General features: G+C 58.7%; 2 protein-coding genes across 9 annotated transcripts in view; one reads left to right on the forward strand and one right to left on the reverse strand.

Annotated features, from left to right (window-relative positions):
- The first annotated feature begins 3,205 nt into the window (after nucleotides 1-3,205).
- Nucleotides 3,206-19,781, forward strand: SLC5A11 (solute carrier family 5 member 11). The gene is made up of 16 exons (XM_066560710.1): nucleotides 3,206-3,249; nucleotides 6,674-6,841; nucleotides 7,622-7,693; nucleotides 8,226-8,330; nucleotides 8,478-8,537; nucleotides 9,008-9,112; nucleotides 10,831-10,936; nucleotides 11,942-12,022; nucleotides 12,475-12,680; nucleotides 13,386-13,521; nucleotides 13,797-13,904; nucleotides 14,164-14,314; nucleotides 15,199-15,367; nucleotides 15,440-15,655; nucleotides 16,220-16,352; nucleotides 17,633-19,781. The coding sequence occupies exons 2-16, from the start codon at nucleotides 6,710-6,712 to the stop codon at nucleotides 17,845-17,847; spliced, it is 1,995 nt and encodes a 664-aa protein (XP_066416807.1). The 5' UTR covers nucleotides 3,206-3,249; nucleotides 6,674-6,709; the 3' UTR covers nucleotides 17,848-19,781.
- Nucleotides 19,196-23,460, reverse strand: part of ARHGAP17 (Rho GTPase activating protein 17) — a 42,272-nt gene continuing 38,007 nt past the window's right edge. For 3 of the 8 annotated variants that reach the window (XM_066560709.1, XM_066560702.1, XM_066560708.1), the window contains one exon: nucleotides 19,196-20,209. In XM_066560709.1, coding sequence (XP_066416806.1) covers nucleotides 20,082-20,209 — 128 coding nt within the window. In that variant the 3' untranslated portion in view covers nucleotides 19,196-20,081. Of the gene's footprint in view, nucleotides 21,687-23,460 lie in introns of all 8 variants that reach the window. The other 5 variants (XM_066560707.1, XM_066560705.1, XM_066560706.1 and 2 more) reach the window with 3 other exon arrangements.

The following is a 23,460-nucleotide window of genomic DNA, read 5'->3' on the forward strand; positions in this document are numbered from 1 at the left end:
CTGCACAGACCTCTGTCTTCTGTCCAGAAGTGCTGCTGGTGATGGTGTCAGGGATTCTGCACCTTCTGCACTCGCTAATCCTGGCTCTGACACCCGCAGGCTCTCACCGGGCTGGGCTGGGGCTGGTGGGGAGAAGAACCTTCCTGCCCCACAGCATCCAGGCTGGAGGGATCCAAATGAGCAGCAAATTCTTAAAATAGTACGGATTTTTAACTGCAGCCTTCAGAAGAAAACATTTAGTGAACTGTATGAGCCAGTGAATTGTTTCCCTCTGAAAAAGAATTCTTGGCTGAGGCTGAGTTCACGTCCCGGGGCGGTTTATCTGCCGTGACCCTCGGAGCAGACAGACAGGAGCAGCTCCCTATCAGGTGCTGCGCTTCAGCCGGTGCACAGCAGCCCTGGCAGCTCCCCGGGGCTGGAGCAGCTCCGTGCAGAGCCACCCTCAGAGTGCCTGGCTGGGCACGTCACCTCCTGCCCTGGAGGCACCGACACCCCGGGAGCCGGAGATGCGCTCCAGGGAGCGGGGAGGGCGGGTCCGGTGACCTCCGAGGGCTCCGTGCAACCTGAGCCACCCTGAAATTCCACTTGAACTGCTCCGACTCCTCCTGCCCCCGGGGAACGGCCCAGCGCGGCTGCCACAGCTGCAGTGCCGGGCTGGGCCCATAAAGCAGCAGGAACGGTGTCCCAGAGCCCCATTCCTGAACCCATAAAGCAGCAGGAATGGTGTCCCAGAGCCCCATTCCTGAGCCCATAAAGCAGCAGGAACGGTGTCCCAGAGCCCCATTCCTTTCTGAACCCATAAAGCAGCAGGAATGGTGTCCCAGAGCCCCATTCCTTTCTGAACCCATAAAGGAGCAGGAATGGTGTCCCAGAGCCCCATTCCTTTCTGAACCCATAAAGCAGCAGGAACGGTGTCCCAGAGCCCCATTCCTTCTTGAACCCATAAAGCAGCAGGAACAGTGTCCCAGAGCCCCATTCCTTCTTGAACCCATAAAGGAGCAGGAACGGTGTCCCAGAGCCCCATTCCTTCTTGAACCCATAAAGCAGCAGGAACGGTGTCCCAGAGCCCCATTCCTTCTTGAACCCATAAAGGAGCAGGAATGGTGTCCCAGAGCCCCATTCCTGAACCCATAAAGGAGCAGGAATGGTGTCCCAGAGCCCCATTCCTTTCTGAACCCATACAGGAGCAGGAATGGTGTCCCAGAGCCCCATTCCTGAGCCCATAAAGGAGCAGGAATGGTGTCCCAGAGCCCCATTCCTGAACCTGTAAACCAACAGGAATGCTGTCCTGGAGCCCCATAAAACCATCAGGAATGGTGTCCCAGAGCCCCCATTCCCCATGTCCCAGGCTGAGCACATAAAGCAGCAGGAATAATGCCCAGAGCCCCATCCCTGAGTCCATAAAGCAGCAGGAATGGTGTCCCAGAGCCCCATAAACCAACAGGAACGGTGTCCCAGAGCTCCATCCCCGTGTCTCACACAGCACCCACACCATTCCCTGCACACCCCCCTCTCCTGGGCTCTGGTAACTTTTCTGCAGCTGTGAGGTCATTCCTGCCCAGATCCAGCACCTCTGAGCCTCACTCAGGGTTCCGGGGTCAGCCCTGGCCTTGGGAAGGAAACACCAGCTCGGGCAGGAGCACAGCCCTGGCTGCTCCTGCTCCACGGGTGCCACTTCCATCCTCTGACAAACACCGGGAAATGGTGTCCCTGGAAATCCCAGCTTCCACTCCAAACCTCAGGGGATTTGGGGATTTTGTTCTTTTGTGCAAGAAGCAGAGGGGAGAAAGAGCTCAGAGAGGAAATGAGCAGCTTGGGCACAGCCAGGGTGGATCACAGCTGGGCACATTGGTACCAGGCAAAGTGGAACCACCTGGGAACCTCCCTATAAGTACCTTGATTGTGGCTTGAAGGGCCATGATCTGTAATTCCTCTCCAGGTGCCATGAAAGATGCCAAAGGACAAAGAAGGAGCTCAGCTTCAGGCTGGGAGGGTGGTAAGTCAGGGGGAAAAAGGTGGCACAGACTGGGAGGCAGCACAGGACACCTGGTGCTGCATTTGCGGCCCTTGAGGATCCACCTTCAGGAAAAATTGGGGTTTCCACATCATAGCAGATCAAATGAATGCCTCTCCAATTGCAAGATTCAAAGAGCTACAGTTGTGTTCATCAGAGCTGTGACTGGGAAACAATGAGATAAAACACAGACATGGAATTTAATGGAATCACCAAGTTTGCACTGGAAGGGACTTTGAAGATCATCCACCCCTAACCCCTACCATGGGCAGGGACACCTTCCCCTGTCCCAGGCTGCTCCAAGCCCTGTCTGTCCAACCTGGCCTTGGACATTCCCAGGGACGGAGCAGCCACAATTTCTCCTGTGCCAGGGCCTCTCCACCCTCACAGGGAAGAATTTATTCCCAATATCCCAGCTAACCCTGCCCCTAGCAGGTTCAAGTGCCCTTAGTGGGTCACCTGCAGTAAAATCCCTGCTGGTAACTTCAAGGCTGGGACAAGGCTTGGGCTTGTGAGGGCACAGTGCCCATTCTCCATCCACCCTCCAGGCTCGTGGGTCACCTGCCCAGCAAGGGGCTCCTCAGCAGCGCTGCTGGGATCTGGGCACCCCAATTCTGGGGATTTATGAGCTGCTCCCGCCACAGTCACGGTGCTGTGAGGTCCCTTTCAGCATCACCGTGACTGTGTGCTTTGGCCCCGATGGTTTGTCAGGGTTTTCGGGCAGATGATGCTGATGACAAACCTCCAGCCTGTTGCCAGAGAGGGACTCAGTTCTGGGATTAACCTCCAGGCTCAGCAGTGCTACCAACCCCAGCCCACGGCCGGATCCTGCGCCCTGCGAGGCTCAGGCACAAACACTGACACAGGACAGGCTGTCAGCTCCTCCCTGTGCCACGGGCTGTCAGCTCCAGAGGACACCAGCCCTGATTTTTTATTGTTCTGTGTGCCTCGCATAGAGCACAGATTGCTTAAGAGAATGGCACTCCGTGGAGTTTGACCCGGGAGCCCTGATAGTGAAAATAATGCACTTCTCACCAGAGCCACGGGAGACCAAAAGAGTAACTTCGGTCAATTAGTTTAACTTTGACTATAAATATTCCTTCTCATCCCTTGTGACCCTGTTAACAGCTCCGCTGGCAAACCCCGATTCTCTGGCAATATTTAAGCTGCCTGTCAGTTGGCAGAGCCCTGCTGGTGCCCGGCGCGGGGAGCAGAATAAGACCCAGCTGAGCGCAGTAAGTTCCCTTTCAGTTCTACCTCGAGTCGGGAGCTCCGTCGGGTTCGGGGAGCTCTGCCGGGCTGCCCTGGGCCCCGGCGGGCCGTGCTGGCCGCAGGAGGTGGATGGAGCTGGGGATGCTTTAAAATCCCCCCCGAGGAGGCACCGGGAGCCGCGGAGCCTCGGAGCCACGTGGGCTGCGCTGCTGTTGATACAGCGCCGGCCGAGCGCTTCATTCCCATGCCACGGCTGTCCCTGCTCACAATCTCTGGCGAGGAAAGCGCCGCCGCCTGTGCCAGGCACCGGGGGACAGCGGGCTGTGAGCGGAATGCACAACACGGGCAAAATTTCCACTGGGCCGCGGCCGAGCCGGGATCCGGGAACCCGCGGCGGGAGGGGCCCTTGCCTGCCCCGGGAGGAGCCGGAGCGGCACCTGCGGCAGCTCGGGAGTGTCCCTGTCCTCCGTGCGGGGCATCCGCCATCCCTGCCCGTGCCCCTGCCCTCCGTGCGGGGCATCCGCCATCCCTGCCCGTGCCCCTGCCCTCCGTGCGGGGCATCCGCCATCCCTGCCCTCCGTGCGGGGCATCCGCCATCCCTGCCCGTGCCCGGGCAGGGAGGGCACCTGCCTCTGGGTGGGACAGACAGACACGGCTGTTCCCTGTCCGACACCTCTGGGAGGGACAGACAGACACGGCTGTCCCCCGTGTGCACACCTCTGGGAGGGACAGACAGAGCTGTCCCCCTGTCCGACCCGTACGGAAGGACAGACAGCCGCAGCGCTGTCCCCCTGTCCGACCCGTACGGAAGGACAGACAGCCGCAGCGCTGTCCCCCTGTCCGACCCGTACGGAAGGACAGACAGCCGCAGCGCTGTCCCCCTGTCCGACCCGTACGGAAGGACAGACAGCCGCAGCGCTGTCCCCCTGTCCGACCCGTACGGAAGGACAGACAGCCGCAGCGCTGTCCCGCCCCGGCTCAGCCCCGCTCTCCCCTCGCTGTGCGCGGCTCCGCAGCTCCGGCCGAGCCCGGGTGCTCCCCGCGGGTCCCTCCCGGCCCAGGAGATTCCCCGATGCCGGGGTTCGGTGCCGTTCTGGGACTCTGCTCCGCGGGAGCCGGGCTGGAAGGAGCCGGGGGAGCTGGAGGTGTGGAGCAGGGTGAGCGGCTTCCCAGGCTGCCATACCAAACCCTGTTTGTCCTTTCCTAGTCAGGGGCTGGGCGTGCCAGTAAAAACTCAGCAGCGGCCAAGACACATTGGCCTTAAAGAGGTGAGAGAGCAGCGCTCTGGCCATCAGAGCATCCCTGCCAGGAGGGAGCGGGGATCCAGGGGCTCATAAAGCATGGAAAAGGCTCTGCTGAGTGTCCCCAGGGCCAGCCTGGTGCTGGGACCACTGCCCTCAACCAGATCAAGGCTCCCTACCAGCTCTGGCGCTGGAGGCTGCAGGGCCAGGATGCAGCTCCCAGCTGTGGGAGGCAGTGCTGGGATGGGTCCTGCCCTGGGAACTCCTTATTTATTGCCCGACCTTTGGTAAAGGGATGAGCCCAGGGGTGCTGCAGGACACAGGGCAGGCCTTGCCCTCCTCAGCCTGCAGCTCCTGCATCCTCCATCTCCTGCCCCTGTGCTCTCCTGGCTCACTCCCCTGAGCAGTCCTTGCTTATCCTCCAGCTCCTGCATCCTCCAGCTCCTCCATCCTCCATCTCCTGCCTTTGTGCTCTCCTGGCTCACTCCCCTGAGCAGTCCTTGTTATCCTTCAGCTCCTGCATCCTCCAGCTCCTCCCTGTGCGCTCTCCTGGCTCACCCCCAGGGCAGCCCCATGGTGCCACCAGGGCAGGAGCGTGGTTGGTCACGCTCTGGGTGAGTCCCCAGGCCCCAAGTGAGCTGAGGGCAGGCCCAGCTCAGCCCCACACCTGTTCAGGGCTGTTGTGGGACCCGTGGGACAGGAGGCTGCCCCGGGCTGGCTTTGCTGCCCTCGGCTCAGAGGCAGAACTCGTCTGACAGCTCGTGATCCGAGCGTCCGTGCCGGCTGTCCCGGCGCCCTCGCCACACCTCCTGCAGCCTTCTGGCAGGGACAGCCTATAAGTGTCCCCTGACAAGTGCAGGAGAGGCCAAAGGAGCCGGCCAGACGTGCAGGAAGGGAAGCAGCAGACACCTGGCCCAGGTGTGCAGTGACAGCAGGGCTGGCCTGGCTGCGGGGCCGTGACTGCTCCTCCTGGGAACCCCTCCTCAGCTCAGCAGGGTAAGGAGCATCCCAAACCCGCCCTGGGCAGGGTAAGGAGCATCCCAAACCCAAACCCGCCCTGGGCAGGGTAAGGAGCAACCAAACCCGCTCTGGGCAGGGTCAGGAGCGTCCCAAACCCAAACCCGCCCTGGGCAGGGTCAGGAGCGTCCCAAACCCAAACCCGCTCTGGGCAGGGTCAGGAGCGTCCCAAACCCAAACCCGCTCTGGGCAGGGTCAGGGGCATCCCAAACCCGCCCTGGGCAGGGTAAGGAGCGTCCCAAACCCAAACCCGCCCTGGGCAGGGTAAGGAGCGTCCCAAACCCAGACCCGCTCTGGGCAGGGTAAGGAGCATCCCAAACCCAAACCCGCCCTGGGCAGGGTCAGGAGCGTCCCAAACCTGCTCCGTGCAGCCCCCAGGCTCCTTGGGGACTGACTGTGGCCACTGCTGAGCCAGGGACAGCCCAGGTGGCCTCGGCTGCCTCTCACCTCCTGTCCTGCTCTCAAAGTGTGCCTGAGCTGAGGCAAGGAGGAAATGGGAAGGAATTAATTCATTTGCATTAATCCAAACACCTGACCAAGCTCCCTGCCTGGAGTTCATCCTGCCCCTTCTGCCAGGGGCAGCTCCAGGGGATGCTCCAGGGAGCCCTTCCAGGGATCCCACAGTGCTGCCACACCTCAGTCAGGTGTTTCTGGAGAAGGAAATGGGTTTTTGTACTCCTTGGTTGCCAGTCTCTGCTCCTGACAAGGAGCAAGGGACAGTTTCCAGCTCAGGAGGAGACCCAAGTGCTCTGTACAGGGTTGGAGCTCTTGCTGTGGCAAAGGAGGAAAATGTCAGCACTGCTGGGGCCGTTCATGTGCCACCACTCCCTGCTGGCTTGTGAGGGACCCGTTTGTGGCAGCAGCTCCTCACTGGGGCCAGTCCTGCCCTGCTGCCACCTGGGCCCCCAGGCTGTAACCCCAGCTCTGCTCCTTCCCTCTGCCTGCTCCAGCTGCTTTCACCTCCTCTCTAAGGCCCCCATTTCTCACCAGTCAGAAACCAACAGGAGATCCAGCAGCCCAGCTGGCAGCATCTCCCCATCACAGCAAGACACTCATGGATGGGGCAAATGCCAGGGACTGGAGCCTGCCCAGAGCTCTGGCAGCACCAGCAGCACCTCAGCACCCTGAGCTCCTCAAACCAGCCCCACCTGCCCAGGGCTTTCCCTGGCCACCCCCCGTCCTTCCACAGGTGTGTGCAGCAGGCCGGCGGCGTGCCCAGGCAGCCATGGAGCCCAGCAGCGTGCCCCCAGCCTCTGTGACCCCCTCGTGGGACGTGTTCCCCCAGCAGACCCTGGAGCCCGTGGACATCGCCGTGCTCGTGCTCTATTTCCTCTTCGTGCTGGCCGTGGGGCTCTGGGTGAGCAGAGCCCTCCAAAGCTCCCAGTGTGCCCCGGTGTGCTGATAAACGGGGCTGCTCTGGCTGGGATTGGGCCGCTTTCCACTGCACTCAACTGCTGCAGGGGGGAGTTTGCAGGTCCTTGTCCTCTCCCCAGCCTGGGAAGTGCCCTCACTGTCCCTGGGGAATGCCCAGGCCTGTGTTAGCCAAGGTTTGAGAACCCTGGTGAGGAAGAGGCTGTCTGAGCACAAACTGTCGCTAACAATGATGTTTTGTTCATCCAGGAAGGAACTGCTGCCCTATAAATCACCTGTGCTTGTCCACAGGGGTCCTGACAGCAGATTCCTTAAATTATTAGCATTGTCTATATATAATTAGGGCAGAAGGACATCCTTTGGCATGGCTTTTGTGGCAGCCTGGCTGTCGGGAGGCAGAGGGGAATAGCTGCTCCCTTTGGATGTGGTGCACAGCTCAGAGCGTTGCAGGGACCATCTCTGGGGCAGGGGGAGTCGCCTGTGCAATGCCCAGCATTCCTCCTGGGTGCTCCTGACACCCAGACATTCTGCAGCTCTTGCCCAGAACTGCTTCCCTTCCTTTCTGACCCGGAGGGATGGGTTTGCTCCTTCCATCAGGGTGCGAGGTGAGGGAAACCTGCCCTAGGGCTCAGGGCACTCCCTGGGCCCGGGATCTCCAGCAGCCAGTGTCCCTCAGGAAAAGCCTTCTCTTGCAGCTGGGGGCAGCTCGGGGGCTGTGCAGGGCAGCCCTGGCGAGCCCTGAGCCCGTGCCCCCGTGTGCCCGCAGTCCATGTGGAAGACGCAGCGCAGCACCGTCAAGGGCTATTTCCTCGCCGGGGGACAGATGGTCTGGTGGCCCGTGAGTAGCCCTGTCCCCCTGCCCACGGCCCTCTGCCGCACCAGCGCTTCTGCTGGGGCACTGCCCGCGCCTCCAAACAGGAACAAACAGCCAAAAGTTCCTCCTGTGCTTCGCCAGTCTCGTGTTGGGGAGGCTCAGCCCAATGCCCCTCAAAACCTGGCTGCTTCTGGAGGTTTCCACAGTTCCCTGGGGGTCCCCAGCACGGCCACAGCTCTGTGCTGAGCCTGTGCTGGCTGGGCTGTCTCATCTGGGCTGGGCTGATGCCAGAACCTGACATTTCCACCTGCTCCCCCCACCTTCTCTGCTCACCCACAAGAATTGGATGCTTTGCAAGCAGGATGGTCCTGAGCACAAGCGGGCAGTGAATGGTGAAAGAGGCTGGAGAGAGGTGCCAAGGCCACTGACCCTGTAGGGAAAAGAAGAAGGTGGCAGAGGCTGACGAGGATTGCTCTGTGTCCTCTGCAGCCAGGAGCGGGGACAGTTCCCTGTGCCCCCCGTGCCAGGGCCAGAGCTGGTTTCTCCCTTTCCCCAGGTGGGCGCATCCCTGTTTGCCAGCAACGTGGGCAGCGGGCACTTCATTGGCCTGGCGGGCTCGGGAGCTGCCTCGGGCATTGCAGCCACAGCCTACGAGTGGAACGTGAGTGGGCACGGGGGGCTGGAGCCCTCCCTGCCCTCCCTGCGGGCTCAGCCTGCTCCTGCTGCGGGGCTGGCAGTGCCCAGCTCTGGGGACACTGTCCCAGCCCAGCCTGGAGCCCCTCTGACCCAGCCCTTCCCTTCCTGGCAGGGGATGTTCTGTGTGCTGGTGCTGGCCTGGCTCTTCCTGCCCATCTACATTGCCTCGGGGGTAGGTGGGGATGGATATGGGATGGATGGATGGATATGGGATGGATGGATGGATATGGGATGGATGGATGGATGGATGGATGGATGGATGGATGGATATGGGATGGATGGATGGATGGGTGGGTAGGTGGGTGGACAGGCTCCCTCCACTGCTCCTGGCGCTGTTCCCCTGCCCTGGCTGGGGTGGCAGAGCTGCTGGCAGGGGCTCAGGCTGCTGGCAGGGGGCTCAGGCTGCCCCCAGCCCCTGGCAATGGGCAGAGTCCCCCCGAGCACGGGGCTGGGCACTCACAGTTGATGGAGAGCCCTGTGCAGCATCACAGCAGAGCCAAACCCCAGCCCAGGGCAGCCCCCGGGGCCCTCCTGCTCCTGTCCCACTGCAAACACCCCCAGAGATCCATGGGGAGCCCCTGGCAGCTCTGGGGGTGCCCCAGGGACTGTCCCCCCCTTCCCTCACTGCCTGTCGCTCTGTAGGTTACGACCATGCCAGAGTATTTGCAGAGGCGTTTTGGAGGCAAAAGAATTCAGATATTCCTGGCCATTCTCTACTTGTTCATCTACATCTTCACCAAAATATCTGTAAGTAGGAAAAAAAAAAGAAAAAGGGAAATGGATTGGGTTGAATTCACTTTGGAAATGTGTGCTGAGCAGTGAGGCTCAGAAATGCAAGGAGTGGCTGTGCCTGGATGAGCAGAGAAGGGTTTGTGATCAAAAGGAAGGGGACTCCCAAGGAAGAGAGACTCTGTTTTTTTGAGGACCTACACAAAAAGGAGTGGCTTCTCTTTTTTTGCTCAGCTGGCACCTGAATGCTTGTGACACCAGTAGGGAAAGCTCGTGGCAGTGTCCTGAGCAGTAGTCCATGGACAGTGGGGCTGGCAGGGTGGATGTGGTGGCTGTTAGATTTTGCACCCCTGGCAGCTCCCCCAGTTTCTCCCCTTTGCACGTTGATTGCCTGTGCAGACACAGGTGCTGTTATGGCAGGATGGAGAGGCTGGGACAGGGCTGGAAGAGAAGTCTTCATTCCTTTATTGCACCTGTTTGAATAAATAACTGAATGAAGCCTTGCACAACAGCCTGGTGGCTGTTCATTAACTGGAACAGACAGATCCCTGCTGGGGATTTCCTGTCCTGGGGGGGAACACGGTGTCTGACCCTGCCTCTGAGCCTCCCAAAACTTCTGACAGAGGCTTGGGGTGCCAGGACACAGGGAATGGCTTCCAGTGCCAGAGGGCAGGGCTGGGTGGGGAATTGGGCAGGAATTCTTCCTGGGAGAGAAGTGAGGCACGGGGTGCCCAGAGCAGCTGTGGATCCCTGGCAGCGCCCAAGGCCAGGCTGGACGGGGCTTGGAGCACCCCGAGAGGTGTCCCTGCCATGGCAGGGTGGGAATGGAAGGGATTTAATGTCCCTTCCCACCCAAAGCACTCCAGGGTTGTGTGGAATGGATGTGAGTGCTGGGGAAGGCTCAGCTTCTCCTCTGGATCAAATGGAATGAATCCATTTCCACCTGCTGGAACGTCTGAGTGCAGCTCCTGTGCTCAGGGTGTTCTACCCCTGCCTGCCCTCCCTGGGCCTGTCCTGGAGCTCTCCTATCCCATTTTCAGCTGCTGCAGAGCAGGTTGGGCAGGGCTGGCCCAGCCCTGGGGCCATTGTGCTGCTGGTCCCCCTGTCCCCATGGCAGCAGGGACAATTCAGGGGGGTTTGCAGGGCAGATTCCCCAGGCCCTGCCCAGCCCAGCTCCCCCACCCCGAGCTGGGCAAGGAGAGGAGCTCAGCCCAGCCTCTGTCCCAGGGCTGGGCACGTCCCCGCTCGTGGCACCCCTGCCATCCCCTGGCTGTCCCTGCTGGGAGCAGCAGCAGTGACCAATGGCTGAGGAGGGCTCCTGGGGCTGCTGGGGGTGGAAGCTGGGGCTGGGGGGGCTGGGACCATGAACAAACCGGGCTGGTCCCAGGAAAGGGGGGAATGGGAATGTGCACACTGGGAGGGGCTGGTGGTGCTGTCCTGCAGTGTGTGACAGTGGCTGTGCCATCCCTGCAGCATGTGTCACTGTCACTCTGCTGTCCCCACAGTGTGTGTCTGTCAGTCTGCTGTCCCTGCACTGTGTGGCAGCGCTGTCCCTGCAGTGTGTCACTGTCACTGTTCTGTCCCTGCAGTGTGTCACTGTCACTGTTCTGTCCCCGCAGCGTCACTGTCACTCTGCTGTCCCTGCAGTGTGTGTCTGTCACTGTTCATCCCTGCAATGTGTCACTGTCACTGTTCTGTCCCCGCAGCGTGTCACTGTCACTGTTCTGTCCCTGCAGGTGGACATGTACGCCGGGGCCCTGTTCATCCAGCAGGCCCTGCACTGGGACCTGTACATCGCCGTGGCCGGGCTGCTGGCCATCACTGCTGTGTACACCGTGTCTGGTTGGTGCTGGGGACACTCCTGCACTGACCCTGCCCCTGCCCTGTCCAGACCCTGCACTGACCCTGCACTGACCCTGCACTGACCCTGCCCCTGCCCTGCCCCAGACCCTGCCCTGCCCCTGCTCTGTCCAGCCCCTGCCCCTGTCCAGCCCCTGCCCCTGCCCTGTCCAGACCCTGCCACTGCCCCAGTCCTGCCCACCCAGCTGAGACATCCAAGTGCCCAAGGCCAGGCTGGACACTGGGGCTGGAGCAGCCTGGGACAGTGGCAGGTGTCCCTGCCGTGGCAGGGGTGGCACTGGGTGGGCTCTGAGCTCCCTTCCCGCCCAAGCCATTCCAGGACTCCATGGTTCATGCCATGCACCATGTCCAGCCTGGTTTTGCCGTGAGTGTGGACGTTGGGGTGGGAAGGCAATAGAAAATTCACCTTTTTAGGAAGAATTGCCAGGTGAGGGTGAGCGAATGCTCCTCAGAGGCTGCCTCAGGTGGGTGCAGGTCTGCTGTGCCTCAGGAGAAGCTCTGCAGGGCATTCCCAGGGTACATTTCCCCTGTTTCCCCGGAGGTGTGAGGGATTTGCAGCACAATGAGCCGTGTAATGCAGAAAGACTCCAGGCTTGGATGCCCTTTCAGGGCTTAGGAGTGGCCAAATGGAAAAGAGCCACACAGAAACCCCAGGCAAATAAAGGTTATTCCTTTCCCACTGCTCGCCCCCAGTGATGTAAAATCACAATTCCCTTTTTCCCCCTCTCCTCCTTTTTACAGCTTGGGCTTTGTTTTAAAACTTTTCCACATATTTCCCGTAGAACTACTCCTGCTTTTGGCTTGTAGTGACAAAAGGGTGACTCATGATGAGTCAGATCCTGAGGAATTGCAGAGTGCCTCTGGCCCAGGCTGCCCCCAGCACGGACAGAGCCCCCAGCCCGGCCCGGGGCTCGGTTTGTGCTCAGGAGCCTGTGCAGGGTGTGGTGCTGTGCAGAACGAGCCCAGCGTGTGCCCTGTGCCCTGCAGGTGGCCTGGCAGCTGTGATCTACACGGATGCCCTGCAGACCCTCATCATGCTCATCGGGGCCCTGTCCCTCATGGTCTTCAGTGAGTGCTTCCCTGGGCCTCTGTCACTTGCACTGGGACAGAAACCTCATCACGTTAAACCCTGGGCAGAAATGCTTCTCTGGGAGGGTGGGAACCCTGGCACAGGTGCCCAGAGCAGCTGTGGGTGCCCCTGGATCCCTGGCAGTGCCCCAGGCCAGGCTGGACACTGGGGCTGGGAGCCCCTGGGGCAGTGGGAGGTGTCCCTGCCCTGGCAGGGGTGGGATGGGATGGATTTTGAGGTCCCTCCCAAGCCAAACCGTGGCAGGGTTCTGTGATTCCACAGGAGGGGCAGCACCTGCTGCAGCCAGCAGTGTCTGCCCCTCCCCAGCCCCCTGGGAGAGCTGCTGATTGTTTAGGAATGCTCCTGGAGCATCCCCCACAGTGGCCCAGAGGCTGCAATCAGAGTCCTGGCCCGGGGGGATGCACTAACAGCTTCTCATGACCCATTCCAGGTTTCATTGAAGTCGGTGGCCTTGAAGGTTTGCAGGCCAAATACTTCGGTGCCATCCCCAGCATCCGTCAGGAGAACAGCAGCTGTGGGCTGCCCAGGGCCGATGCTTTCCACATCTTCAGGGACCCTGTCAGCTCTGACCTGCCCTGGCCAGGAGTCCTGGTGGGAATGACCATCCCCTCCCTGTGGTACTGGTGCACAGACCAGGTGGGTGCCATTGCAAACCTGGGGGCTGCCACCTCACCTGGACTGATTTTCTGAGGGGGATCATCACTAAAATCTCATTTGACCATCAGCAAAATCAGATCTAATCAATCAGTCCTAAAGAAGGAAATCTTGGTATGCACAACTAAATATTAGTAACCATCTCCATGGAAGAGGGGGTAAGAACGCGTTTGTGTGTTAATCCCAGTCTATAAAGAAGTCTTTTGTTTGTTTGTTTGCTTTTTAACTTGATCCTCGGTTCCTCGTGAACCACCTGTGAATTTCTTCTCTCACCTTTCCCGGGTCTGGCTCTCCTCCCTCCCAGGTTCCCCCTCAGAGCCCTCGAACCCCTCCTGCTGCCCCAGCTGTGCCCTCCTGATCTCTTATTGAACTCTGCCCACTCCAGCCCTGTCCTGCTCCACAGGGCCAGGGAAGTGCCCAGAGCAGGGAGCATGGACAGCCCTGGGCATGGGTAGGTGAGGGTCAGGCCCTGCGGCACAGAGCGCTCCCAGCTGGGCTGGAAGGGCACAGAGCGGTGCCTGTGTTTCTGAAAGGAGCCAGCATCCAGAGCAAGGGCTCCAGAGCACAGCCAGGCTCTGTGATCACCCTCTGAGACCTGCAGAGTTCACTGGAGATCAAAGTCAGGATGATCCATCCCAGCCAGCCCCTGCTGCTGGCAGCCAACCAAAGCCATTCCTTCATTCCTAGGTCATTGTTCAGAGGTCCCTCGCTGCCAAAAACCTCTCCCACGCCAAAGGAGGCTCCTTGATGACCTCCTACTTGAAGATTTTGCCCCTCTTTATGATGGTAATGCCAGGCATGATCAGCCGGGTTCTGTTCCCAGGTAAGTGCTGAGGGAGGGATCTCGGAGCTCTCCCCGCTGCTCAGGGCTGGGGAAGCCTTTCCTGGTCAGCTGGGAGCTTCCAAGGCATCAATGCCCCACACGTGGAGAAATGTCCTTCCAGGCAGGAGCTGGATGCTGCCAGAGCAGCCCCAGCCGTGCCTGGGCTGGGCTGGCCCGGAGCCCCAGGCTCTGCCTTAGAGAGCGACTGAGAGCAGAGGAGCCTGCTCAGGGACCCTGCTGCGCTGCTGCCTCTCACTGCCCACTGCTTCTTCCAGACCTGGTGGCTTGTGCAGACCCAGAAATTTGCCAAAAAATCTGCGGCAACCCCTCTGGCTGCTCTGATATTGCGTACCCCAAGCTGGTGTTGGAGCTCCTGCCTGTAGGTAAGGGCCTGGTGATGGCTCTGGCATGGTGGGGCTGGCACGTGGCAGCCACAGGCGCCTGGGAGGGGGGCTCAGAGAGGCCAAGAGCCTGGCACTGCCATTTAGAGGGGTTTGTGTGGGATGAACCTGCCATTGTCATTTTGAATTGGAGCTAAAACCAGTTTTGAAAGTCTGTTCTACCCACAGGAGACCTGGAGGCCACCCTGCAGTGGAGCCTCTGAGGGTTCCTCAGGGTGGCTCTGCCTCTCCTTGTTGCCAGGGCTCAGGGGCCTGATGATGTCGGTGATGATAGCAGCCCTCATGTCCTCCCTGACTTCCATCTTCAACAGCTCCAGCACCATCTTCACCATGGACCTCTGGAAGCACCTCCGGCCTCGCTGCTCCGAGTGGGAGCTGATGGTCGTGGGCAGGTGGGCACAGCTGGGCAGGGCTGGGCAGAGCCTGGTGCCAGGCACAGCTGGGCACAGCTGGGATGGGCAGAGCCTGGTGCCAGGAACAGCTGGGATGGGCTGGGCAGAGCCTGGTGCCAGGAACAGCTGGGAACAGCTGGATGGGCAGAGCCTGGTGCCAGGCACAGCTGGGCACAGCTGGATGGGCAGAGCCTGGTGCCGGGCACAGCTGGGCACAGCTGGATGGGCAGAGCCTGGTGCCGGGCACAGCTGGGAACAGCTGGATGGGCAGAGCCTGGTGCCAGGCACAGCTGGGCACAGCTGGATGGGCAGAGCCTGGTGCCAGGCACAGCTGGGCACAGCCCCTGAGGTGACACCACCTGCCCAGCTCGGGCAGGACTGCAGCAGAGGCTTTAGGGCTGTGGGACACCTTGGTCACCCTGAGCAACAGGAGAAGCAGGGCCTTGTGGTGTTGTGAGGTCCCCAGGACGAGGTGAGAGATGAGAATTCCGTCCTCCGTGTTCTCAGATGGCTGATTTATTATTTTGTGATATTATATTTTATTAAAGAATGCTATACTCAAACTATTCTAAAGAAAGAGAAAGGATACATCAAAAGGCTTAACAAGAATGATAGTGAGAGCTCGTGACTGACTCAGAGAGTCTGACACAGCTGATGGTGATTGGTGATGAATTAGGAACAATTCACATGGAACCAATCCAAGATGCACCTGTTGGTAAAGCATCTCCAGCCCACATTCCCAAGCAATCAGATAATTATTGTTTTCATTCTTTTCTGAGGCCTCTCAGCTTCCCAGGAGAAAATGCTGGGCCAAGAGGGTTTTTCAGAAAATCTCACGGTGGCAGGGCCGGAGCTCACAGGAGGGGCCTCCCTGTGTCCCGCAGGGTGTTTGTGCTGCTGCTGACCGTGGTGTCCATCCTGTGGATCCCCCTGGTGCAGGCTGGCCAGGGTGGGCAGCTCTTCATCTACATCCAGTCCATCAGCTCCTACCTGCAGCCGCCCGTGGCCGTGGTCTTCATCCTGGGCTGCTTCTGGAGGAGAGCCAACGAGAAGGTACCGGGCTGTGCTGGCCCTGCAGCCCTGCTGGGCGCTGCCGCAGCGCTGAGCCCTCCCTTGCCTCCCCAGGGAGCGTTCTGGGGGCTGCTGCTGGGGCTGCTGCTGGGTGGGGTGCGCCTGGTGCTGGATTTCATCTACCCCGAGCCGCGCTGCGGGCAGCCCGACGGCCGGCCCGGCGTGGTCAGGCACATGCACTACCTCTACTTCTCCATGGTGCTGGGGGCCACCACCAGCCTCACCGTGCTCCTGGTCAGCCTGGCCACCGAGCCCCCGGCCCCCCAACAGGTGCGTGTGTGTCCCCCGCGTGTGTCCCCCGCGTGTGTCCCCCATGTGTCCCCTGCATGTTCCCTTAGCCCTCAATGCCTCCCTGGGTGCCCCTCGCTCCATCCCCAGGGGGAAACAGCTGCAGATGGGAGCCCTGCTCATTGCTGGGTGTGGGCACACCTGGGGCACTGAGCCCTCCTCTGCTGCAGCCCCTTTGGTGCCCAGTGGGTGCTGAGCAGCTCCCTTGGTGCCCAGTGGGTGCTGAGCAGCTCCCTTGGTGCCAGTGGGTGCTGAGCAGCCCCCTTGGTGCCCAGTGGGTGCTGAGCAGCTCCCTTGGTGCCCAGTGGGTGCTGAGCAGCTCCCTTGGTGCCCAGCGGTGCTGAGCAGCTCCCTTGGTGCCCAGTGGGTGCTGAGCCAGCTCCCTTGGTGCCAGTGGGTGCTGAGCAGCTCCCTTGGTGCCCAGTGGGTGCTGAGCCAGCTCCCTTGGTGCCCAGTGGGTGCTGAGCAGCGTCCTTGGTGCCCAGTGGGTGCTGAGCAGCTCCCTTGGTGCCCAGTGGGTGCTGAGCAGCTCCCTTGGTGCCACAGATCCACCGGCTGACCTGGTTCACCCGCGGGGACGCCCCGGCCGGGCAGGAGCTGGCAGCAGCCGGGCCTGGCCCCGCCAAGGAGCAGCTGGAGCTGAGCCCCGCTCCCGAGAGCGGCCCCGAGCCCAGCAAAGGTCAGTGACCACAGCCCCGGGGGCTCCCGACAGCCTGCAGGACAGGGAACCTTAGAGCTCCTTCCTCTGGAGCTCTGGAGATTCGGGGTGTGCTGAGAGAATGGCAGAATTAAAGAACAGAGAATGGGCTGAGCTGGAGGGACCCCCAGGATCAGCCAGCCCAGCCCTGGCCCTGCCCAGACCCCCAACAACCCCACCCTGGGCATCCCTGGAGAGCTCTCCAAACCCTCCTGGAGCTCCGGCAGCCTCGGGGCCGTGCCCATTCCCTGGGGAGCCTGGGCAGTGCCAGCACCCTCGGGGGAAGAACCTTGCCCTGAAATCCATCCCAGACCCCCTGGCCCAGCTCCAGCCCTGTCCTGGGCGCTTCCCATGTCCCAGAGCAGAGCTGGGAGCTGCCCCTCGGGGGGAGCTGCAGGGCACAGTGAGCTCTGACCTCCATCTCCTCTCGTCCAGGGGCAAAAAGGCTTTACCTGACGTTGCACCTAAGCAGGAGCTCAGTTTCTTTACCAGCTCTGGGTGGCATTACAGAAGCTTCAAACAAAGGAGCTGGGTGGGATACGGAGCCATGGCCACTATCCCATGGCTGGTGCTGTGGCACCTGCTCCCAGAACTGGCTGGAAAAGGGGAGGGTGGAGGAAGACACAAAAAGGTTGATGAAATTCCCTCTCTGTTTTGCAGCAGTGTTCTCTGATCAGCTCTAGCAGCAGGGAGAGCCCTGGCAGAGCAGTGAGGGAGGATGTGCACGTTTTAAAGCTCGTGCATGTTTTAAAGCTCCAGCCTGTCAGGATTGGGCACGGGCCTGTGCAGAGCTGCCCGTGCATTGCAGCCAGGATTCCCAGCCCTGTTTGTGCCAGGCTCAGGCCTGTTTGGTACCGTGTCAGCTTTGCTGCTGTCCCCTTGGTCTGTGACAGGCTGTGGTGAGTTAGGGAGTCACGGTGCAGCTCCCCTGCTGCTGGGCAGCCCCACACTGTGGGACACCAGCGTTGCCTTCCAGCATTAATGATGTGCCCCGAGGCTCTGGGGAGTCCAGGCTCCAGGTGTGGCAGGGATGGGCTGGAGCAGCGCTCACCTGGGGGCACCAAGCAGCTTCAGCTCGGGTTTGGGGTTTGGGTTATCGTGACCATGGCTGCTGGGAGAGCAGGAGCTGAGCCCAGAGCTGCAGGGAGGATGGACCTGGGGCTGCAGGGGTGCCAGTGCAGAGTGCTCCGTGAGGCCAGGGCTGTGTTTGTGCACCACACCCTGCACAGCAGCACCAGGCTCCTTTCTCATTCCTGTTGCAGGTGCAGCCGAGGCCAAGGGCAGCTCCAAGCTGCTGAGCACTGTGCTGTGGCTCTGTGGCATGGAGCGCAGGCAGGAGGGGGCTGAGAGCCTGCCCAGGGCTGAGCCCCTGCCCCTGGCGTCCCTGGAGGAGGAGCCCCTGGTGAAGCACATCCTCAACATCAACCTGCTGCTCTGTGTGTGTGCTGGGGTCTTCCTCTGGGCCTACTTCGCATAGCCAGGGGGAGGCCGGGCACACACCATCAGCTAATCCTAACTGGTGTAAATATTAATGATTAGCAGAGGGTTAATGTAATTCTTAATGCTTTCTAAATTTTATTTCTTTATTTAAGACATTTTAAAGACATAATATTTTCCTTATTTCTAATGGGGGCCTGGCTGTGCCTGGGCCGAGCGCTTGGCACTGGCACTGTCAGACCCCACCTGGCACCAACCAGCTGAGGAAGGTTGGTTTGGTTATTTTAAATATTTAATTTTGCTCTTTGGCCTTAGAGCACTGCCTCGAATTCAGGAAGCCTGGAATCTCTTCCTATTTATGCCTCTATAACCAGCTACAACCACTTGGGTCCCCTTTGGTTCAGCTCCTGTGGCCCTGGGGGACAGCAGTGACCCCTCGAGTGCCCAGAGCAGAGCCAAGGGCTGTTCTCTGGGCTCTGGTGTGCCTCTGGCTCAGCTGTGCCCGTTCAGCTCCTTCCCTGTGTGCAGTGGGTGCTGCTGGACCTGTCTGGGAGCTCTGGCTGAGGTACCACTACTGGCACTCCAATGGCAGCACCAGCACCAGCATGGAAACTGCCCCACAGCTGCTGCTGGGGCACCTGCAGGACCTACACCAGCAAACCCACCAGGTGTGCCAGGACAGGGGCGCCCAGGGCCAGCCCCTCATGGCCTCGGCACCCACAGCCCTTCTGGGAGTGCCTCAGTGGAGAGCCCTGGGCTGGGCACCATCCCTGGCCCTGGGCCTCATGCAGCTGCAGAGAAACATTAAAGAGTGAGACTTGGTCCCTGTCTGCCTGGAGTCTGTGGGACTGGGGCGCTGCCAAGACCTCTGGGCCCCATGGCCAGGTTGGAGGAGGCTCCTCCTGGAGCCCCTCAGCTGCCCTGGCTCCCTGCGCCCCTCCCCAGAACTCAATAAACACTGCAGGGTCGTAGCCAAGCTCACTCCCAGAGCTGGCAGCACTCTCAGAGAGACCAGGCAGGAGCACCTGGAAACCTGCAGCAGCCCACAGAGTCAGGAACTGCTCCTCTTAAACCACAGAAAGGGAATTGGTCTGGGGGAACCTTTCTGAGCCTGTGAAACGCTGCTGGAACCCCTGGGCAAGAGAGGCACTGACAGTCTGGGGAATAAACATCAAAATCACAGGACTGGGCCCTGTGGCTCTTCAAACTGAATTTGCAGTTACAAAGATTTGTTATAGGGCTGCTGTGGTGACAGAGGAAGGTCTCACAGTGCTCCCACTGAGGTCCTTAAGGGAAAACCAAGCTGAGCAGTCAGGGACTCCACAGTGCAGGGGATTGCTGTGACCTTCAGGACCCAGTGGAAGCCACAAAACTAGAATAAAGATGCCTTAAGTTGACAAAAAACAATCTTTAATTTTATAAATGTTCACTCAACTTCTGAATCCAAACAGCTGTTTCAAAGTTCTTTCAAAATTCAACCGTTTTCAACAAAAGCACAAACCCCATTTCCACGGTTTCCTCGTGAAACAGTTGCCAGTTGCACATGAACAAAGCAGGTTAATACAAATAACTATGAAATCAGGGTAAGTACTGCTCCTAAGTAGCAATGAAATGATTAAAGAGAAGTTCCTCCTACAGCACGACAGTCCTTCAAGGCACTGGATGCATCCACAGTTCCACAGGTGACTGAGAACCAGCAGTCACCACCAGCACTGGGGCAGGGTTTGGTTCATGGCTTGAGGGGAATCTGCAGCAAATCCGAGAGGGAATGTCCCCTGGGAGAGAGGGAATGTCCCCTGGGAGAGAGGGAAGGTCCCTTGGGAGGCAGCTCCTGGGACGGGCTAAGAACTACAAAGAACCTCTAACGGTGCCGTGAGGATTATTTCCCTAATACAGACATGCACTTTAAATAACTAATAACGTTCTGCTTCTTATTCTTTTGGAATTTCTGCTCATACCACCTGTATCAGCACTGACCACTCTTCCTAAGCGAGTTCCTGTAGGAATTCATTCCTTCCATCCAAGAGTTTGAAAACCGGTGTCCAGACCCAGATCATTAAACTTCTTCTGAGGGCGAAACGTGGCCAAAGGCTGGGCTCCATTTTCTGAGAGGTCTGCTCCAAGCTGGGCCAGCCTGGAGCTGGTGTGGCGGGAGGCCCCAGCGCCAGCTGTGCCCAGCTGTGCCCAGCTGTGCCCCGCTGCCAGAAGAAGCCTTTCCCTGGAAGGTCTGGGGGTTTTCCCCTGCAGGAGCGGGAAGGGGCGCAGAGCGCGGGGTCACAGCGCCGTGCTCTCCGTGTCATTGTCAATGTCCAGCAGCAGGTGGGTGTGCAGCTCTCTGCCCAGCTCTGCAGGAGGCTCTGGAGGAGGGTTTGCAAGTGGCTCTGGAATACTGGAATTAGAGTCTGCACAAAAAGGGAACAGCAGTTTAGCAGCCGGGCCAGGGCCAGCTCACTGAGTCGGGGCTTCCTGGGCATCTCCTTGGGCAGAGAAGGGAGAGCAAAGATCAATGAAGGCTCTGGGAACAGAGCTGGCCCCTGGGGCACGCAGTGCTGAGCCCAACTGAACAGCTCAGACTGCTCCTCCTACACACCCCGGGCCAGGCCTGGGCAGGAACACAAACCCACTCCTTCCTGAAGGAGGGAGGACACCGAGCCTGATTTAGGGTCAGATTCCCAATGCCCCTGAGAGCTACTCTGGACTTTCATGTCAAAACACTCAGCAAAATAATCTGGCACCCAAATCATCCACCAGGGAACACCACCTGTGACTCTGAGAAGCAACAGGAACAAGGATGGTGTCAGAAGGAGGCAGAAGTTATTTACACCAAGTGCAGATTAAACCTCTCTCCTGTGTGAACAGGACATGCCATGGTCTTTGCCTCTTCTGAGGAGAGGAGGATTTTATTCAAGGTGTCAAAAAAGGATCTCTGCTGTATCTCTGGTGACTGACTGCCCTGGCAGCTGCAATTATCAGACCAGAAAAATCCCCAGCAGCTCAAAAAAGGGTGACTGAAAATCTTGTCAGGATTTTGGAAAGCTGATTTACAATGTGCCATGACATCCCTTACTGCAGTCCAGCAGCTGCTCCACATAGGAAATAATTTAGATCACTTAGATCAACAAAAAATCCAAATAAATGCCTTGTTTTCAAGCACAGGAGGTGCAGACAGGCATCCTAGAGAGACTGGGACTCGTAACTCAAGCATGAAAACCTGAAGTTAACCCAGAAGTTACTGCAGAAAAGCTCAAGTTGAAGGTTTCTGAGCTAAAAGACCAGGAGGAGGGGAAGGCAGCCCCTGAGTGCCCCCTGCCCTGCTCCTGACCCCCCCAGCCTGCAGGGATTTGGGATCCTGCACAGAGCAGCTGCAATCCCACCCTGCTCTGGCCTGGCACTGAGCAGGAGCTTCAGCCACAGGACCCCAGGACGGGCTGGAAGGGACCATAAATCCCATCCCACCCCACCCTCTGCATGGGCAGGGACACTGCCAGCAGCCTGAGCCCCTGGAGCAGCCGCTCTGGAGGCCGTGACACGGGGAGGGAGCGCTGGTGGCACAGGACAGGGCAGTGACAGCGGGCACAGCGGGAGCCCCTGCACGAACACGGCAGCTCTGGGTGTGTGCACAGACACAGCACGAGGTGAGGGTGGCCAGACGCACCAAGAGCTTCACATTCTGCTCTCCAGGGCTTAGTGGGTTAATGGAGCAGGGGCAGCCCCTCTCTGGCCATGCCGGGGACACACGCAGCAGGGCACTGGGGGGGGTTAGTAGTTAGCACACACATCATTAGCAATTAGCAATTAGCAACAGTGTCGGCCAATCAGGGGCCTGTTCCTTACCATTGCACTTGCCAATACAGTTCCTACTGAATGCTGGTCAAACATCTGGATTATTTAATAAAACCTTTGATTAGAATATTCTAGGGCTTCTTACTCGAACACCATAAATAGAATTTGAGGCATTACTAAAGCCCAGTACATGGACAAAGGAGTTAACAGTGTCCTGAGGACAGCTCAGGATTCCTGTTCAGGGATCATTATGAGGTTTGCAGGCACCTTAATTTTGTTCCCTCATTCCACTTGTTAAGGTTCAAATTAAAACCAGCAGCTGCACGTTGTGAATTAGTGAGTCTGTAAGTGCTTGTATGTGCAGGTGTGAATATTAGAGCAGACACTCTTATGTGACAGGTGGTGGTGTTAATTCAGATTATTAATGCTTTAAAAACACATTGATCTGGAAAAGGTGGATGCTTTAGCACGGAGTGTACTGCTGGAGGTGAGCCTGGGTGTCACTTCAATCCTCCCAAGGGGATTTTAGCTGAACAACCTGGATCTTCTAGGTCCCTAAACCAGTTTTGGAGAGAATCCTCCCTCAGCAGCTTTCCTTTCCCAGTTTTCCTGCATGGCAGCTCCCACGCTGTGTTTACAGCACACACCTGGGCCAATCTGCTCTGCTTTGCAGCCCCCTCTGGCAGGTGCCTGCCGTGCCCAATTCTAATGAAGCAGCCCCAGCTGGATGTTAATTACAAGAGAAGGATTTCTCCCATTACACTGGGGTAAAACAAACCCTCCCTGTCTGCTGTCATTGAAGCAATTTCCTCAGAACCAGGAAAACCCTAAAATGAAAATAAATATGGTCGAACTGTGAAACACTTGGAAATTTAGATTAAGTCTTTCCTTGAAGTTTGACTCACTAGCACAGCTGCTGCTGTTAACTTCATTGTGAAGTGCTGGCAGCATTCAGAGCCACTTCTGACTCCAGCTTGGGAATAAATTATCCCCGTATTTTAAACATACTGACAAAAGTACAATCAGAAGTCAGTTATTTTAAGAATAAAAGCTACTTTTTAGTTGGTTAAGCAGCTCATTTACTGCAGGTTTCTCCATGGAACCCCATAATGGGCAGGGACACCTCCCACTGTGCCAGGTTCCTCCAAAGCCCACCCAACCTGGCCTTGGCCACTTCCAGGGAAGCGGGGCAGCCTCCAGGCCACCTCTTTCTCCAATTCACAGAAACCCCAAAGCTGAGTGATTTGCAGCCTGGCTTCCCAGTGCCACACTGATTTCAGTGTCCTGTCCTGCTGCAGCTCAGGCAGGCAGCCCTGCCTCCCCAGCTGCTGGGCAGCTGTGCCACAGCTCAGGGGCTCAGGCAGCAGCACCCAGGGGTGCCATGAGTGGGGCTGAGCAGGCAGAGCCCCCAGGGAGGCTGGCAGCCAACCTGCCCCGGTGCAGCTGCTCTTCTGCCATGTCACATCAGCCTGGATTTTGCCAAAAACCTCAAGTGGTTAAAAATGACTGCAAAGCTAAAGTGAGAGCTACATTAGAACGTAACCACAAACCACCAAGTTGTAGGAAAAGTCATATTTGTCTGCAGTGAGGAGAACAAACCTGCTGGAAACGGGTCACCCATCACACCTGAGTTGGGGATAACTCTGGGGGCCTGCTGTGAAGAGTTAATTCTTTCCAGGGATTTAAAGAATAACTGAATGCTCCCAGTCCTATCACAGCTGAGCAGCAGAGCCTTAAACCCTCTTGCAGGCAGAATGCTATGGAGGGATGAGGTACAGAGCTGGCAGAGCACAGTTCCTACAGAGGGTGAGGACACAGGGCATAGAGCACAGTTCCAAGCACACGTCTGAACTCAAGCTACAAACAGGAG

This window comes from Molothrus aeneus, chromosome 16, assembly GCF_037042795.1.
Source record: "Molothrus aeneus isolate 106 chromosome 16, BPBGC_Maene_1.0, whole genome shotgun sequence".
NCBI classification, from domain to species: Eukaryota; Metazoa; Chordata; class Aves; order Passeriformes; family Icteridae; genus Molothrus; species Molothrus aeneus.

Bases quoted from the DNA above. Each gene is read 5' to 3' on its own strand.
- SLC5A11 (XM_066560710.1), top strand. From the start codon at position 6,710: ATGGAGCCCAGCAGCGTGCCCCCAGCCTCTGTGACCCCCTCGTGGGAC. The intron at 6,842-7,621 runs GTGAGCAGAGCC...GTGTGCCCGCAG, and splicing joins TGCTGGCCGTGGGGCTCTGG to TCCATGTGGAAGACGCAGCG. The intron at 12,023-12,474 runs GTGAGTGCTTCC...GACCCATTCCAG, and splicing joins CCTGTCCCTCATGGTCTTCA to GTTTCATTGAAGTCGGTGGC.